Source organism: Arachis hypogaea, chromosome 18 (assembly GCF_003086295.3).
Source record: "Arachis hypogaea cultivar Tifrunner chromosome 18, arahy.Tifrunner.gnm2.J5K5, whole genome shotgun sequence".
Lineage (NCBI taxonomy): Eukaryota > Viridiplantae > Streptophyta > Magnoliopsida > Fabales > Fabaceae > Arachis > Arachis hypogaea.
The window spans coordinates 14233244-14249348 of record NC_092053.1 but is presented as its reverse complement, the minus strand read 5'-3'; the positions used below and the strand labels follow the sequence as shown (position 1 = coordinate 14249348).

The 16105-nt window shown below is 39.4% G+C and overlaps 3 protein-coding genes across 4 annotated transcripts; 2 read left to right on the top strand and 1 right to left on the bottom strand.

The window, feature by feature from the left end:
• Positions 1 to 3015: 3015 nt before the first annotated feature.
• On the top strand, positions 3016 to 4059 carry LOC112769602 (uncharacterized). Its single transcript, XM_025814099.1, has 2 exons — positions 3016 to 3086; positions 3363 to 4059. Exons 1-2 carry the CDS (start codon positions 3016 to 3018, stop codon positions 4057 to 4059), a joined length of 768 nt encoding a protein of 255 aa, XP_025669884.1.
• Positions 4060 to 7038: 2979 nt separating this feature from the next.
• Positions 7039 to 10281, top strand: LOC112772773 (ras-related protein Rab11D). Its single transcript, XM_025817772.3, has 2 exons — positions 7039 to 8151; positions 9611 to 10281. The coding sequence occupies exons 1-2, from the start codon at positions 7931 to 7933 to the stop codon at positions 10044 to 10046; spliced, it is 657 nt and encodes a 218-aa protein (XP_025673557.1). The 5' UTR covers positions 7039 to 7930; the 3' UTR covers positions 10047 to 10281.
• Positions 10282 to 10935: 654 nt separating this feature from the next.
• LOC112772774 (probable WRKY transcription factor 69) lies at positions 10936 to 14417 on the bottom strand. 2 transcript variants are annotated; one of them, XM_072225996.1, is made up of 4 exons: positions 13972 to 14417; positions 13552 to 13588; positions 13293 to 13460; positions 10936 to 11687 (listed from the first exon to the last, which is right to left on the bottom strand). In XM_072225996.1, the coding sequence occupies exons 1-4, from the start codon at positions 14078 to 14080 to the stop codon at positions 11144 to 11146; spliced, it is 858 nt and encodes a 285-aa protein (XP_072082097.1). In that variant the 5' UTR covers positions 14081 to 14417; the 3' UTR covers positions 10936 to 11143. The 2 variants fall into 2 exon arrangements, with proteins under 2 accessions (XP_072082097.1, XP_072082098.1); XM_072225997.1 differs by having other exon boundaries at positions 13293 to 13436.
• Positions 14418 to 16105: the final 1688 nt, after the last annotated feature.

Sequence of the window (16105 nt, the reverse complement as noted above, 5' to 3'; positions counted from 1 at the left end):
AATGTATGTTAGAGGTAGAGAAAAATGTCGGAAAATATCAGAGAACCAAAATTTCTGCTAGAATTTTATTATGAAAATGAGATGCCGTTGTCCCTATTCATTATGTTGTATTGGTTAGTGTGTTAGAACTTAGAACTTAGAACAGAAACATCAGGGATTTCATGTAAGCTGCAAAAGCCTAGGTCCAGAGACATCAAAGATTTAGATAGGATCTTATTCATATACTTTTGTATTCTTGGCAACAAGTTCAACTTCATGAGTTTTATGCTCCCGCTTAACTGCAGAGTTGTAAGAGATTCCTTTATCATTAATGCTTTTGGGCGTCTCAACAAGATTCGTACAGCCTCTCAAACTCAAGAACCTAAGCCTTGGGAGATCTCCAATAGACTCAGAACCGTTGATGAACTCGTGCACTGTTTAAGATAAAGGTATTGAAGATTTGATAGCCCTGTTATGATTACTCTACTTGCACAAAGTGACTTTATAACCAACTCCTCTAGTTCTTCTAATTGATTGACATTGTCAAAAATCATAAAAACTTTTAAATTATACAGCCTATTTGTTACAATCCCGGATATCTCAAAAGAACTGTACATCTCTAGTTTTCCTCTGCTAGAGTTTGGGAAAGAATTTGCTTTTGAATTGCCATAGCACCACCATCTTGATTTAATTTGCTTATGTTTTCAATAAAATAATAACGTTCAAACTGATAAAAAATTCTGTCATACAAGACAGTAACAAGAGTTGTTTTGAACTGCCATAGCACCACCATCTTGATTTTGTATCTTACATTATGTGTGATCTTCCACCAAATTCCTAAAACTCTGAAACCACATCCTTGTCGGCGCTTAACTCTAGAAGTTCTTCTTATTCTTCTACACGTCTTTGTATCCCGATTAAGTCATCTACAGACCCTGAGAACTTATGAGTTATGTTGCAATTCTTTTATAGTGTTTGCTATGGTGTCTAAAAAGTATGGCCTAATTACTAAAATAGGTAAAATAATTAATTTTTAATTTAAAAGTATAAAAGTTAAAAAATTTTAAATATTAAAGTTACTATAAAAAATAATTTAGGCAAAAGTTAGACACCAAACAAAATGCACTATAGAATTGGTCTTCTTTTATTACCTTCTGAACAATATCTTTCATTCACCAAATTCTTTCCTGAAATAGAGTGGGAAAACATTATCACTAAATTATCACCCAAGCAAATGAGAAAATGGATACTCTGTTGCAAGTCTTCCATAGGATCTGGCGTTGGGAGGAGTCGGAATGCTGTAACACTCGAAGAACATGGTTGGAGTGCTATGGAATCCCTTTACATGCATGGTCGACGGACACGTTTAAACAAATAGGAGAGCAGTGGGACGACGTGCTACAGTGTGATGTGACGATAGGGGAAGGAGCTTCGTTTACAGCGGGAAGGATTCAAGTTGAGATGGGGGTGTTTGATGTGATTCGCGAGTGGGTGCAAATTGCTGTTGGGAATGCTGTGTTTGGGGTTTTTGTGAAGAAGGTAGGCTCCCAGGTTGGTGGGGCGGACAGTGGGGAGAGGAGCTGCGCTGTCTGTGATGAGAATGTAGGTTCTGACGCCGCTGGCAAGGTCCTGACGAAGGGGGCGGAAAGTTGGGATCCGGCGGCCGAACTGGTTGACGGTAGACCTATGGAGGCTGTGCACGGGGAGGACAGAATAGTAATTAATGATGTGTTTTTGAATGATGTTAACGTTGATTATTTGAATTTCAAAAAGGATATGTATGTACCAGAATCAGTTAGTGGTACCAAGGACGGTAGGGAAGCGGATTCTCAGGGATTTTAGGTGATTAATGAGGGGGAGTCGGAAAACACGGTCACGCAGGTGTGTGGAACGGGGGGAGGAGGGGTTCATGCAGTGTGTGCTAGTCCATATGGTATGTATAATGTGGGCCGTCAGGTGTGTTATCAGGCTGGGAGGTGTGAGGGGTACGTGTTGGGCTTGCCTTCAATTGGCCTAACAGCAAATCAGGAAGGATGTGGGCTGCAGCACGCTTATGAAGAGCACCTAGTGATTGGGGCAAATGTTGGGCTAGGCCAGGGTTGTTTACTGGCTGCAAAGGTTCATGGACCTCTCTCCATGGGAGGCACGGGTGGGTCGGGTGGACTGAGGGTCCGGAGAGCTCCACGAGCGCTGAGTGCAACGGCGCCTTGGGAGGGTATGTGAGGCGGGCAAGGGTACCCAGAGGTGGCTGCTACTGCGGCGGGAGGGGCGGCGCGCAGTGCTTCGCGATCGCTGGTGGCGGGGACCCAGGAAGTGAAGGGAGCAGAACCGTTGGCGGAGGCGGTGGTTGAGCGTGAGTGTGGAAGGGTGTCGCAGGGGGAGACGACCGCGGGAGAGGTAGTACTCCGGCGGGAATAGGTGGCGCAGGACGGGGGAAGGGCGGACAGGCTCCACGATGTTAGGTCCCACGAGAGCCTGGGACGGCAAACTGGGAAGGGTAGAACCTCGGTAGAAAATGGCAAATCAGAGGGGGGCATACCGGCTGTGGTTGACGGGGGTGGTCCCCTGGGGGGAGGAGCAGGGTCTCAACCAGAAACTGGTTGTCATTCAGAGGGCGAGGAGTACAAGGGGACGCAGGAAGAGCAGATCCAGGAAATCAAGCAACCTGGGCACTGGCTATGGAACCGGGGGCGGTGTTATACGATGAGGAAGAAGATATTATGGGATTTTGCAAGCACAAAATGAAGAAATAGCGGCGAAGAGAAGACTGGCGAAGAAGAAGGAAAAGGCGAGAAGGAATTGGCCAAAAAATCAAAGTAAGGTGAGTAAAAATTTGTTTAAATGATTGTGATATGTTGGAACATTAGGGGGTTGAAGGGGGACGGAAAATTGAGCATGGTGAAATCTTTGAAGAATAAATATAACTTGAACATGTTAGGACTGCTTGAAACAAAACAAGAAGTGCTTACTAAATATGATGTTGCAAGGCTTTAGGGAATTAGTACTGCTGGGTGGGAGTTTGTGAAATCTGTCGGGATGGCGAGGGGTCTGTTATTGATTTGGGATGATGGTGTGTTTCAAATACATCACAGATATAAAGGTGAGCGGTGACTGTGCGTTGAAGGAGTATTAACAAGGACCAACTTCCGTTGTGCTTTTTGTTTGGTGTATGGGACGCATGGGAGGGAGGCGAAGTGGGGGGTGTAGGAAGAACTGAGCTATGTGGCGGGGTTGTGTCAGGTTCCTTTCTGCTTTTTAGGGGACTTTAATAAAATTTTATACGTTGAGGATCGCAAAGGAGTTACTAGCTTGTCGGCATCATCGGAAGAGTTTAAGGGCTGGGTGCATGACATGTAGTTGATAGATTTGCCTCTTACTGATAGAAAGTATACATGGTTTAGGGGTCGATCTTGTAGTCGGATTGATAGGGTGCTGGTTAATATTGAATGGACTGAGAAGTTTTCGGATATTCGACTAAAAGGTGGCCCAAGGGGGTTGTCCGATCATTGCCCGTTGATCTTGGAAGTTACAAGAATAGGAGGGGGCCCTAGGCCATTCAGAAGTCTGGATTCCTGGTTTACGCACGAGGAATTTCTGAGAATGGTGAAGAATGAATGGAGAAGCCTCGGAGAAGCACAGTTCACGTGTAAACTGAGGGCTTTAACAGTATCACTGTGGCAATGGCACAAGGATAACTTCCGAGACATGGATAAGAGACTCATGAGGTTTGAGGAGGAGATCACCAGGCTGGACAATTTAGTTAGTGATGGGATATATGATGGTACAACGGAGGCTAGAAGGAAGGCGCTGGTAAGCTTTTGTGCAAAATGGTACAATAGAAAGAAAATCCACTGGAAACAGATGTCTTGGTCCAAGAATGCTGCAAACATGGATAAGAATACCAGATACTTTCATAACATTGCCTCGGCCAGAAGACGGAATAACAGGATTGATGCCCTGATGATACATGGAAGACTTGTGCAAAATCAGGTGAGAATAAAAGGTGCGATTAGAGGGTTCTACAAGGAGTTATATAGAGAGAGGAATATGCTCCGAGGATTGGAGTTAGGGATGGCTTAGTGAAGCATATACCGAGGGATGAGGTTGAAGCACTGGAAGTGATGCCATCGGAGGAGGAAATCAAGGAGGCCGTGTGGGACTGCGAATCATCGAAGGCCCCGGAGAGTGATGGGTATAACATGAACTTCATAAAGAGATGCTGGGAGGACATTGGGCCGGAATTTATTGCAGCGGTACAGCTGGTACTAAGGTTCTTTCATAGTGCTAAGATGCCAGCGGATGTAAATGTAACGTGGGTGACACTAGCCTCGAAGTTTGAAGGTGCAAAGGAGGTGAAGGATTTTCGACCGATTAGTATGGTGGGGTGTGTGTATAAAGTTATTTCGAAGGTGTTGGTGAGAAGAATGCGATATGTGATGCCAGGGTTGGTCGAGGAGACTCAGACTGCATTTGTAAAGGGTAGAAAAATTCATGATAGAGCACTCATAGCCTGCGAGACGGTTCATTGGCTGAAGACTCGGAAAAAGAAAGCGGCTATTATCAAACTGGATTTTCAAAAAGCCTATGACAGAATAAGGTGGAGTTTTGTTGATATTGTGCTCCAGAAAATGGGCTTCGGCCAAAGATGGAGGAATTGGGTGAAGGAGTGTGTTACTACGGCTACCATGGCAGTCCTGGTAAATGGGTCACCATCCAAGCCATTCAAGATGGAGAGGGGACTAAGACAAGGGCACCCACTTTCTCCACTTCTGTTCGTACTAGTTGTCGATGTTTTGCATAGGATGTTGGGGAAAGCCATCAGGAACGGGCGCATTGCTCCGCTGCTGGTAGGGGGAGATCATATTCAACTGTCGCACTTACAATTTGCGGATGACACCATTTTGTTCTGCCCGCCGGTGACTGAAACAATTGTAAACTATAAGAGATTGTTGTGGTGTTTTGAGTTGATGTCTGGGCTGAGCATCAATTTTGATAAATCGAATATGATATCGGTGAACTGTGAGCAAGGATGGATTGATCATGCGTGTGGGCTACTGGGATGCCAGCAAGCCGCTCTACCGGTAAGATACTTGGGGATTTCTCTAGGAGCGAACCCGCGCCTGGTGAAGACTTGGAAACCAATCATCGATAAGGTGGAACAGAAGCTTAGCCTATGAAAAGCTAAGGTTTTGAATAAATCAGGTAAGCTTGTCCTTATCAAATCGGAATAGCCTCCCCATATATTACCTAAGTCTGTACAAGATGCCGAAGGCGGTGGCGGACAAGCTGATTGCTTTACAAAGGAACTTTATATGGTGCAAGGAGACTGGTAACTATGGTATACCTTTGGAAGTGGGAGCTAGTCCAAGCTCCGAAAAAGGCTGGGGGCTTGGGGTTGGTGATGCAGTGCTGAAAAACACAGTGCTCATGTTTAAGTGGTGGTGGCAATTTTCAAAGGAGGATTGCTCGCTGTGAAAGAAGATTGTTTGTTCGTGCAACAAGTTGAACCCGGATGTAATGCTAGCAGCTCAGCCTTTACCAGTAAAAGGAGGGTCTTGGAAAGACATATGTCAACTGAATATAAAAGAACAACGTATTCGTGATAAAGTGGTTAATGGTCTGGCGATGGAAGTAGGCAATGGTATGCAAACTCGATTTTGGGAAGAAAACTGGGTTCAAGGCGGTGCTCTCAAAGTGAGTTTTTCAAGACTCTACTCTATTTCAAGCCAGCAAGGGGTTGTCATTGGGGATTGTGGTTTCTGGGATGGGATAGAATGGATATGGAATTTTCAATGGAGGAGGGAGTTGTTCCAATGGGAGCTGGAACTTGTCCATAAGCTCCATGAGAGGTTAAGGCCAGTGAAATTGTCATCTGGTCAGGAGGACAATTTGGTGTGGAAGTTTGAAAATAAAGGTGTTTTTTCTACTAGATCTGTGATACAGGCCATACAATCGGAGACGCTGTCGGCCGAGATCACGAGCTATAGTTTCACGAGTTCCCTTTAGAAAGGTTTCGTACCTCCGAGAATTGAGCTTTTTGGGTGGTTTGTGCTAGTTGGTAGAGTTAACACCAAGAAAAGGTTGTTAAAATTAGGAGTTAACATTCTGAGTGATAGTATGTATGTGTGTACTGTGTACTAAGGAAGTAGAATCTGCTGAGCATTTATTTCTTCGGTGTGAGGTAACATGGCAGGTGTGGTGCAAGTGGTTGAGGTCACTTAGTAAAGAGTGGGTAATTCCTGGAACCATTAAAGAGTTGTTTGAGAGTTGGCGCGGCATGCCCAATAGACAACAAGGGCAGCAGATGTGGATGACAACGTTCTTTGCAGTGATTTGGAATATCTGGTTGGAACGTAATGCACGAATTTTCAAGAATACAAGAGCAAGTATTGAGGTAATTTACACAAGGACGGTGTTGAGCTACACAAAATGACGTGGTTGTGATCCTGTGGGAGGCTAAGGGCAGTATTGGAGATGCCAGGAGTTGATGTATTTGTTAGTAGTTTTTTATGTATTTCTTTCTTTTGTATGCTCCACTTTAACGTGTTGAGCTTCTTTTGTTTCAAAAAAAAAAAAAAAATAGACGAGTAATGCTTGCAACTTTTGTTAACTCAAGGTTTTGATTACTTAATTGTCAAGACATGTTGATGCCTGTATGCATTTTTTTTCTTTATAAGGGAAAGTTTAGGTAGGTCTAGTATTGTTTTGTCCACCAAGGCCATTAGATTAATACATTCTTTCCAGAGAGTTCTTATAGTATTAGTGACAAGACTCAAATTCATGTCTTTCTAGAATATGTTTCGAATTTTTACTAGAATAAGAAGAAAAAGTGGCTTATGTACTTGTTTCACTTCTTTCCTGCATTCAGCTATGACGGCCATTTCATCCAAACACCACCTAGAGTCAGCAAATGTAACATTTTGAGAAGACAACGAGAAACCCGTGAATTTTGACTTTTGAATTGCATGGACTAGCTCTGAGGAAACGGATTCTCCTTTCTGGAGACTCTAGTCATATTTGAAAGATGGTTCTAAAGATGACCAACAAAACCTTTGCGAGTGTTAGTACCTCTGAAACTGATAAACACATCGTATTTGCATTTATGACGAAGCGCTGAAATGCTTTGATTGTTTTCAGCATCCATTGCAGTCACGAAGAGAAAGGATGAGAGGACATCAGTGAAATAAATCTGACTTGCAATATAATGCGTAGTCAATGAACTGGATAAGAAAGACTGAATTAACTTGACTTGGATAAGCGTGAATTCTAGATACAACACTTGATTCCATTCTTTATTTAGTAGTCAACCAAACTTTCAATTCAATTTCCTCTGTCTTTATTATGCTTTACCAACAAAAAGTGTTTATTTGGCCTCTTTAAGTTTTTTTTTTTTTTTTTCTCTTTGTTATATTATAATTCATGTAGGCTTAAAACATTTAGTTGTAAGTTTGATCCGTCCCATAGGTTATTCCTATTCCAACTTTGGCTTAAAACTAACCATTGAAGTACACAGTCTAGAATTCTACAAAGCATGCATATTTAAATGTTAAAAAAAAAAGAAGGATAAAAATTAGCATCTTCATGACACGCAAGTTAACGTTATTTATATTTTATAATTAAAAGATTATGTTAATTTGTTTAAAATTGGTGATTTAAGTGTATACGTATGGATAAATAAATGTTAAGAAAAAGGGATTAGGGGGAAAAAGTTAGAGGTGCTAAGAGAGGAGCATAAGAGAGTAGTGAGTAGTACGCAAGAGAGGAAAACCACAATCGGGATCCCTAATTTCTAGTGTAGTGTACAGTAGCTGATCCTGATCCCACCTTAACAATCCTTCCCGAAATTCCCTCCCTTCTTTTTTCTCTCTTTCCGTAACAAAGCGTCAAATCAACAAAGAAAACAGAGAGAGTAAAACCCCTTTTGAAAGTGGTGAGTGGTGTGAAAGAGAAGATGGCCGCGTACAGAGGCGAGGAAGAGTACGATTACCTGTTCAAGCTGGTTCTGATCGGCGATTCGGGTGTTGGCAAGTCTAATCTCCTTTCCAGGTTCACCAGGAACGAGTTCAACTTGGAGTCAAAGTCCACCATAGGTGTTGAGTTCGCTACTAAGACCTTGAATATTGATTCCAAGGTCGTCAAGGCCCAGATTTGGGACACCGCTGGACAAGAAAGGTCTCTCTCTCTCTCTCTCTCTCTCTCTCTCTCTCTCTCTCTCTCTCTCTATTTTTACAAAATTAAAGCTTTTTATTTTTTGTTGGAGCTCTGATTGTGATCATGATTGTTACTAAGTTCCCGTTGTTGCTTTGATTCTGTAAAGTATGGTTATTTATCTAGAGGTAAATCATATTGATTTGATTTGATCTCTAGGTTAAGCGATATTATTGTTTCATGCCATTTCCTTAGCTTATGCTTGCCCTCGACATGCTTGTGAAAGAAAATTCAGATAATTTGAACTGCTTTTCCGAATTATGCAATCACTATTCACTACCCTGCTATGATAGGCAACAAGATGGAATGGATCTCATCCTTTTTGGGGCGTTAGTTGCGTGTATAACATGCTTCTGAAGCTAAAAGTACCTCCCAGCAATTCCTTTGTACTGATTTCTTCGTAAAATTAAGATGCTTGGTTCTTGCAAAGTAGTTGATGCTCATGTTAATTTTGAGTTACCTGCTGTCCCTTTACCATAGGGCAACTCCCACAAAGCACAATGGAATGTCAGCTTTGTCAGCCTCTAACTCTAATTGAGTGAATTACACATATGCTAAAGCTTATACGATACTTGTAACCTTCACCAAATAGAGTTTGGGCGGATGACATCTAAGATATATTGGATGAGGGTTTCTTCTTTGTTCCATATTATTTATGTGTAAACTAGTCATAGCGTTCTTTTTGTTGTCTCTACCTTTTTATTTGAAATATATAAGTGTTATGAAATGATTTTAATATCTCAACCACTTGAAATTATTCACAAACTATTAGAAAAGTAGATACTAGATACTTGTCAATAAATTGATGGTACTTAAGCAGTTGGAAATTGACGCTTCTTTCTGGTATTATTATTTGCATAGTTGAGAACAGGGCCTTATCATTCTAAGTTTACTTCCTTAACAGCATACAAGACTACAATAATTTTATGGAATAAAATGCAATTGCAACTTCATTCATGGCCTTAGCAAATGCAATTACTTGGTCAACATGTATCCTACTGATAGAAGGTTTCTACTTGGAATCCTCCCTTCCCTTACTGATATTGATCATTACTTAAGAAGGAACAAAGAATGAAGATAGTTACCTTGCTGTCTTGTTCTTATGAATTATGATATTATGCCACATGTACTCATTGGTATTCTTTCTATGAAATGTCGTCACAAGTTAAATATGTTCTGCCAAGGTGGTTCTAATCTTTTATGATGTTTTGAATCATGTTTTCTAACTTTGGAGACTAGAGAACATAAGAATTTTTCTAGTGGAATATCTAGTGAGAATATATTGATCCATAAATTTCTTTTGCAATTTATTAGAGAACACAAAGTTCCATTGCAAATCAGGTTGGAGAAGTGATGTTTGTTGTGCTAAACCAAACAAAAACTATCGATTCCACTCAACTGAATTGTGAATTTTCTATGATAGGTACCGAGCCATTACCAGTGCGTACTACCGAGGAGCTGTTGGTGCCTTACTTGTATATGATGTCACACGGCATTCTACATTTGAGAATGCTTCAAGGTGGTTGAAAGAGTTGAGGGATCACACAGACCCTAACATTGTGGTCATGCTAATTGGAAACAAATCGGATCTCCGACACCTCATTGCCGTCCCAACAGATGATGGAAAATCTTTCGCAGAGAGGGAATCTCTCTACTTCATGGAGACTTCTGCTTTGGAGGCAACCAATGTTGAGAATGCATTCACTGAGGTTCTTACTCAGATATATCGCATAGTAAGCAAGAGAGCTGTCGAGGCCGGGGACAACAGTGATACTTCCGCCGTTCCCTCTAAAGGACAGACAATAAATGTGAAAGAGGATTCTTCGGTTTTGAAGAGATTTGGATGCTGCTCAAACTAAATGGTTGTGCCATCTTGTAAATGCTTTCACGTGAATCCTTATAGGTTCTTGTAGAATAATGCTAGCTTTTACCTATTGTTTTTGGATATTGTTGTTAACAAACCATGCACATGCAGCATTTATGTTTTGCAAAACGATTATTCTAAAAACGTGCTTGAAACAAACTGATCCACCCAAGTTGGTAGAGGTCAGTTTTATTTGCAATATTCAATTCTAGTGCAGTTGTAAGTTTGAATCTTACTGTTTTGGATTTAGTTTTCAACACAATGGAGACAGTGTTCGGCAGCAACTTAGGAAAACGATAAAAAATCTCATTAGAACTTTTGTGCTTGCAATGCAGAACAGAAAATCCATCTCATTTTGTTATTGAGAGTTAAATAAAATGAATAAAATGAAATTTTATGGATAATATAATTATATGCCAGTAGACATGTCTGCTAATGTGGTGCATGTGCATTGATTCAAATGTACAAAACACTAAAAGGAATGGAGGGATGAGGGATTAAATATACGCAAGTGGTAGCCTGCCAATTATTAATTATGTATCTGATTGATTCCTGTTTACACAATATAGATCCCTTTCTGGCGATAAATCCACAAATGAATATTCTCAAAGCAATTTTTCGTCAATTTAATTGATATTCAATTTAGTATTATTTCGTAGATAAAGGTAATCTAAAGTTATATAACATGAAAAATCGCAATTCGTGAATTGTTTTTCGCCAGTCTAGGAAAATTAATATTCTGAAAATATGATTTACATTCTTTAGAAATGAATGTGTGATACAAGACCCATTTCTTTTCTTTCTCTTTTTTTTTTATGATTATTTCTCATTGTTCAATTGTACAAAACAAGAAAAACAACTCCGAATCAATCCTGCACAAGTGGTGGCCGGCTAAACAATTTTTTATTTATTTATTCAAATGTACAAAACAAGGGGTAAAAAAGAAAAGAAATCCCATGAATCTAAGATAGTTTATTTCTATTATATTCTCATTTTTTTCCTTTTTAAATGCGCACGATTTTCAGGCCATGAATATTATAATATATATCGCTGGACAAAAACCGAAAAAAGGTTCCCAGCACAGTCTCACTGTTATCCTGTGATGCCACCGCACTGGATCGCGCTGGCGCTTGGAATATTCCTTCGCCGGAAAACAGCCGAGCACTCCGGCAGCTCGCCGAGGCCGGCGAAAAGCGACTCTTCCCCGTCCTCCTCCTCCGCCGTCAGCGCCATGTCATCAACGCAGCCACAGATCGGACTCTCCAGGACGCCGCCGGCTGAGGCCACGTCGTCGAACCACCCGAATCCGTGGTGGTTGTGGTGGCTGAGAAGTACTGCGGAGTCGCCGGAGAGGTCGAGATCGACGTGGCTCGAGAATACCGTCAGATCCTCCGGCGGGAAGCCAGCGGCGGACTCGGAGGGAGAGGTGGCCACAACGACTTCGGTGACGGCGGTAGCGGTGGCGTTACCGGTGGCAGAAGAGGAGGAAGAGGAGGAGGAGTGGGATTTGGTTACCGGAAGAGAGTGGTTGTGTTCGTAGTTGTAGGTGACGATGAGCTTTGTGGGGTCCACACGGCTTCGTTCAACTTGCTTCCTCGCCGGGCACCCTTTTGAGCTGCTGCATCGGTAATATCCTCTGCAATTTGTACATCATTCAAATTAACTAATTAATTAATTATTAATGATTGATGATTAATCGATAAATTAATTTTAATATAAGGTTTTTTTATACTACCATTTAATTGTTTATTAGGGTTTGATTAAGGTTTCTAATGTACTACTACCGTCTATAAGAAAAAACAAAAGAAACAAAAGTTATTAATAGATTTTGGATTTAGCTCATCTAAAGACTAAAATAAAAAAAAAAATTTGTTAAATCAAAAAATAAATAGTAACCACTCTATCTACTATTACATATATTTTAATAAATAAGACACCAAAAAATATATTTAATAAATAAAATAATCTATTAATAAACACGTAAAAGCAATTATAAATTTATAATTGATAAATGTCAAATATGTTTGCCATCAATAAATATAAGACCGAAGGACTAACATAAAATAAACATAAAAGACTTATAAACTATACATATTTTTTTGGTAGAATTTTATCCCCTTTTGTATGGTAGAGTTACAAATTAACATATTTGATTAGATAAAAAAAAATGGGTGAATAATTTTTTAATTCAGCTAACGAATTCATGTAAAATATTAATGGCATAATTAAAAAATGTTTGTGAAGTCACCAAAAAAAAAAATGAAAAAAGAAAAAACGTTTATGGAAAAGCATAAGAACAATGAAGAGTGATGTGGACTGGATGACAAACGGACAATCCAATAGACTAGAAAATGGCACTTTCATGGATCGGTTTCTTCTTTCAAGTTTCAACATATCCAAAGCTTGCGCGTGTTTCTCAAACACAGCACCTCAGCGTTAGCTTGTGCATCCTTCATTTCCTAAAATAATATGCTTATACCTATGGTTAAAAATGTCATCTATTTAATACCGTTTACACAAACTTTACTTTAAGTTCAGAGTCAAATTTTCCTTCCAAATTATATTGTTTCCCTAAAATTAAATGCAATTCTGCAAGAGAAAAAAAAAAACTTTTCAAGTACATAATACATGCACAGGCACATATGCCCTTAGCCACATACAAAAACTCATAACTTCCAACAACCTACTTGGTTAAAGTTGAAACTTTCAAGTTGAAACGTTCATATTCGTGGAAACGCAAATCACTTTCTATTAAAAAAATGAACTCTTCTTCGAAAAACCAAAATATCAAACTTAGATAATGACGGCTTCCAATCGGTCATATTTTAATACTTAAATTATTATTGCGTGACGGAAACGCGGTTAAGAGCCCGCGCGTGCTGCAGCATCACAACAACCCAAGTTTCTAAGTTCTAAATTCTAACTACCCACCACCACAACACACATGGCGCATTTTAGCTCAGCCGCCTGCACAAAATGTTTCTCTTCGCCGGCACCACCGACAACCGCCGCAACACTCCAGTATACACATCAAGTTCCTAATGACCACCGTTAATTCTTTAATTAACATCCAAATTCCCGGTTCTTAATTACTCCAAAAACAATCTGCATTAGCCTTTAGTAGTTTAATTATGTTGATTGCTTAAACATGGCTAATTACTTAATTAAGCTGAGAAATTGATGATTAAGGAAGGTAATTAAGGGTAGCATGAGATTAGTAATAATTAGTAGTATGTAGTACCTTGGGTAAGGTGAGCCTTTGATGGGCTTCTGGCCGTACTTCCTCCAGGCCCATGAATCGGACGGTGGATATGATTCTCCTTTGCTCTTAGATCCGTCCACGTCACCGATCGGTATTGTGACCACTCTCTTCTTCATCTCCCTCCTACGTACCGTATTATGAAACCCCCTTCAACGGTTATTAACTTCCCAATTCAACAGAAAACTAAAAATATAATAATAATAATACAGAAAAATTAAGGAAAAGAATAAAGTGAAACCTTTTCTTAGGTGATGGTGCTTCAAATTTTGTGTCATGGGTGGGTCTTGCAGTCAAGCTCCCTTCTGCCTTTGCACTCGAGGGCCAATCTCCGTCTGGCCCGAGGAAACCTTTGCACGCCTCCGTTACCTTTTGGGAGGCCTACGCCCCATAGAAACTGTCTACCTGAGACTGTCCCTTGGCCCGTAGGTCCTGGCACAAGGTTAGAATTCTAGCTCTTCCAGAGTGGTATCTCACTGATGGCTCGGGCCCCCCCGGAAGGAGGCCTTCTTCGCCCTCCACCTAAGCTGCGCAGGAAAAGCCCAAAGCCAATCCCAGGGAACAGTGAAGCTTCATAGGGTCTTTCTGTCCAGGTGGAGGTAGTCCGCATCTTCACAGACATGTCTATTTCACCGAGCCTCTCTCCGAGACATGTCTATTTCACCTGAGGAAGGAGAAGCAGGCCCGGCTTCTGATGCGGGCTCGGGCTCGTTCTCCTGGTCCTCTATGTCAGCCACGTATAATGGTCGGGTGTTGATTCTACGGTACATAATGGGCTTCGAATTATTGTGAATCTTGTTGTATGGGTTTGATATATATATTTATATTTTATTTTATATATAATACACAAACTCTTACATATGCATCTTCTCTACTATATAGGAGTTGGTGTTGTTGGGTGCTAGAAGTGATGGGCTCGCCGGAAAAAGAGGTGGTGGTTGGCCGGAGAAGCGGTGGTGGTGAGGGAATTGTTATTAGTGGGAAGAGGGTGAGAGTGAGAGAGGAGAAACGGGTGGGGGTGGGGTTGTTGTTTAATATATGAGCCGCCATGGTGACAGATTGGCACAAAAAGAGTTTTAATTTGTTTATTGTGGACGTGCAAGCAAAATACCAATTAAAAACATTATTTATTTGATTGGGGTGTGGGTTAATGCTAATTGGTTAAACAAGAGTTTTTCATTCATTTCATTGGTTGATGAATCTCTCATTACATATTATTACTACCCTATATGTGTATGCGTGTGTATATTATTATACGTATGTATTTAATTGCTATAATAATATTAGGGTTAGTAATTCTTAGTAGAAAATGTGTTAATTAATGCGTGTAGTAGTGTTGCACATGTGCATCTATTTTTGTCGTGTTTTCACATTGTGTATGTTGTGTTTGGTGGCAGGGCGTCCAAATTCAGAGGGTTAAAGCGAGACCAAAATATTATATACGTTAATAATTATGTATATAGTCACTACTCACTAGTAGTGTATGTGCCTATAGCTTTTACATTCTCTTTTAAAAAAAAAATGTATAATTAAGAAGATAAAGTGCGCCTTTTAACCTCGGTGATTGAAGCTAACAATGAGTGTTTATATATAATCGGCTTCTTTAAAAGATTTGAGAATAAAAGCTTCACCTTTTCTTTTTTGTATCCTCTAGTAGTTCACATACATTTTGTTTTCATCCGACACTTTGTGTTTGTGAGAGGAACAAAACAAAATAAATCGTGTGGGAGTCAGCACTTGTTCGCTCTTACGTGTGTGGACAAATTAATTATGTTTATATAATCAATCATTAATTTGACAAAAAAAAAAAGTGGTACCAAATTTCATACGTATGTCTATAAGAAAATTTAATCAATAAAGCCATAAAGGAACTAATAATATATATATTTAATCAAGTTATTCACAGTTTCACATCTTATACAGATTTTTTTTAAAACTATGTTCCTATATAAGTAAAAATATCTAACTAGATAATATAAAAAATATTTACATTGTAAAATCATATAAATTAAACTCAAAAAGTATAGACATGCATGTTAACGTACAAAAATTGCTACAGCATAATGAGAAAAAAAAAATACCCTATAAGGTAGTATGGCTATCACATTTTCTTGTTTAACATATTGTGTTTTTTTCTTCCCATTTTATATGTCTGCATCGGGTTTAGAGGGGAAAAAAAATATAAGATTTATTGAGAAGTGTACGTGTGTGTGCGTGTGGAGTTAAAGGGTTTTTTTTTTTTTTTTTTTTGTGTGTGTGTGTGTCCGAGTTAAAGGGTTTTAGTTGAATTGATTTAATTTGTTGGATATGCTTAATTATTAAAGTCATTTTGTCTCATAACTATAACTAGAAATCTTAATTATGATGTGTTAGACTCTCATGTATCATGGTCATTCACTATAATTTAAGAAAAAGTTGTATTAAAACATGGTTGAGTTTACTAAACTGTGTGCCACTATAGTTAATTTTATAACCAGGTGTTGTTACATATATACTTCATTTGTATTTTTTGGTTTCTCGTCCAATAATACACGGAAAAGAAACTAGTAAAAATAGAATAAAATGGGAAGGAAATGAATGGAACAAGGTTGTATTGTGATGGAGTATCATAATCTAACTAATAAGATAAAATTTGAGTTTGTTTCAAAGTTAAATCAGAAGATATAATCTCTTCATTCTTACTTAAAGGTCTCGAATTCGAGTCTCACTTTTAATTAAAAAAAAATCAGAAGGAACTAAATAATTACACTATATAGAATTTAGAGTTATTAATTTCTCACTTTCTTATTGATTCT

Coding starts and splice junctions, on each gene's coding strand:
- LOC112769602 (XM_025814099.1), top strand. CDS start 3,016: ATGGCGAGGGGTCTGTTATTGATTTGGGATGATGGTGTGTTTCAAATA. Junction 3,087..3,362: donor CACAGATATAAAGGTGAGCG/GTGACTGTGCGT, acceptor TCTTACTGATAG/AAAGTATACATGGTTTAGGG.
- LOC112772773 (XM_025817772.3), top strand. CDS start 7,931: ATGGCCGCGTACAGAGGCGAGGAAGAGTACGATTACCTGTTCAAGCTG. Junction 8,152..9,610: donor GACACCGCTGGACAAGAAAG/GTCTCTCTCTCT, acceptor TTTCTATGATAG/GTACCGAGCCATTACCAGTG.
- LOC112772774 (XM_072225996.1), bottom strand. CDS start 14,080: ATGTACCGTAGAATCAACACCCGACCATTATACGTGGCTGACATAGAG. Junction 13,589..13,971: donor TGCTTCTCCTTCCTCAGGTG/AAATAGACATGT, acceptor CAAGACCCACCC/ATGACACAAAATTTGAAGCA. Junction 13,461..13,551: donor GCACCATCACCTAAGAAAAG/GTTTCACTTTAT, acceptor TAACCGTTGAAG/GGGGTTTCATAATACGGTAC.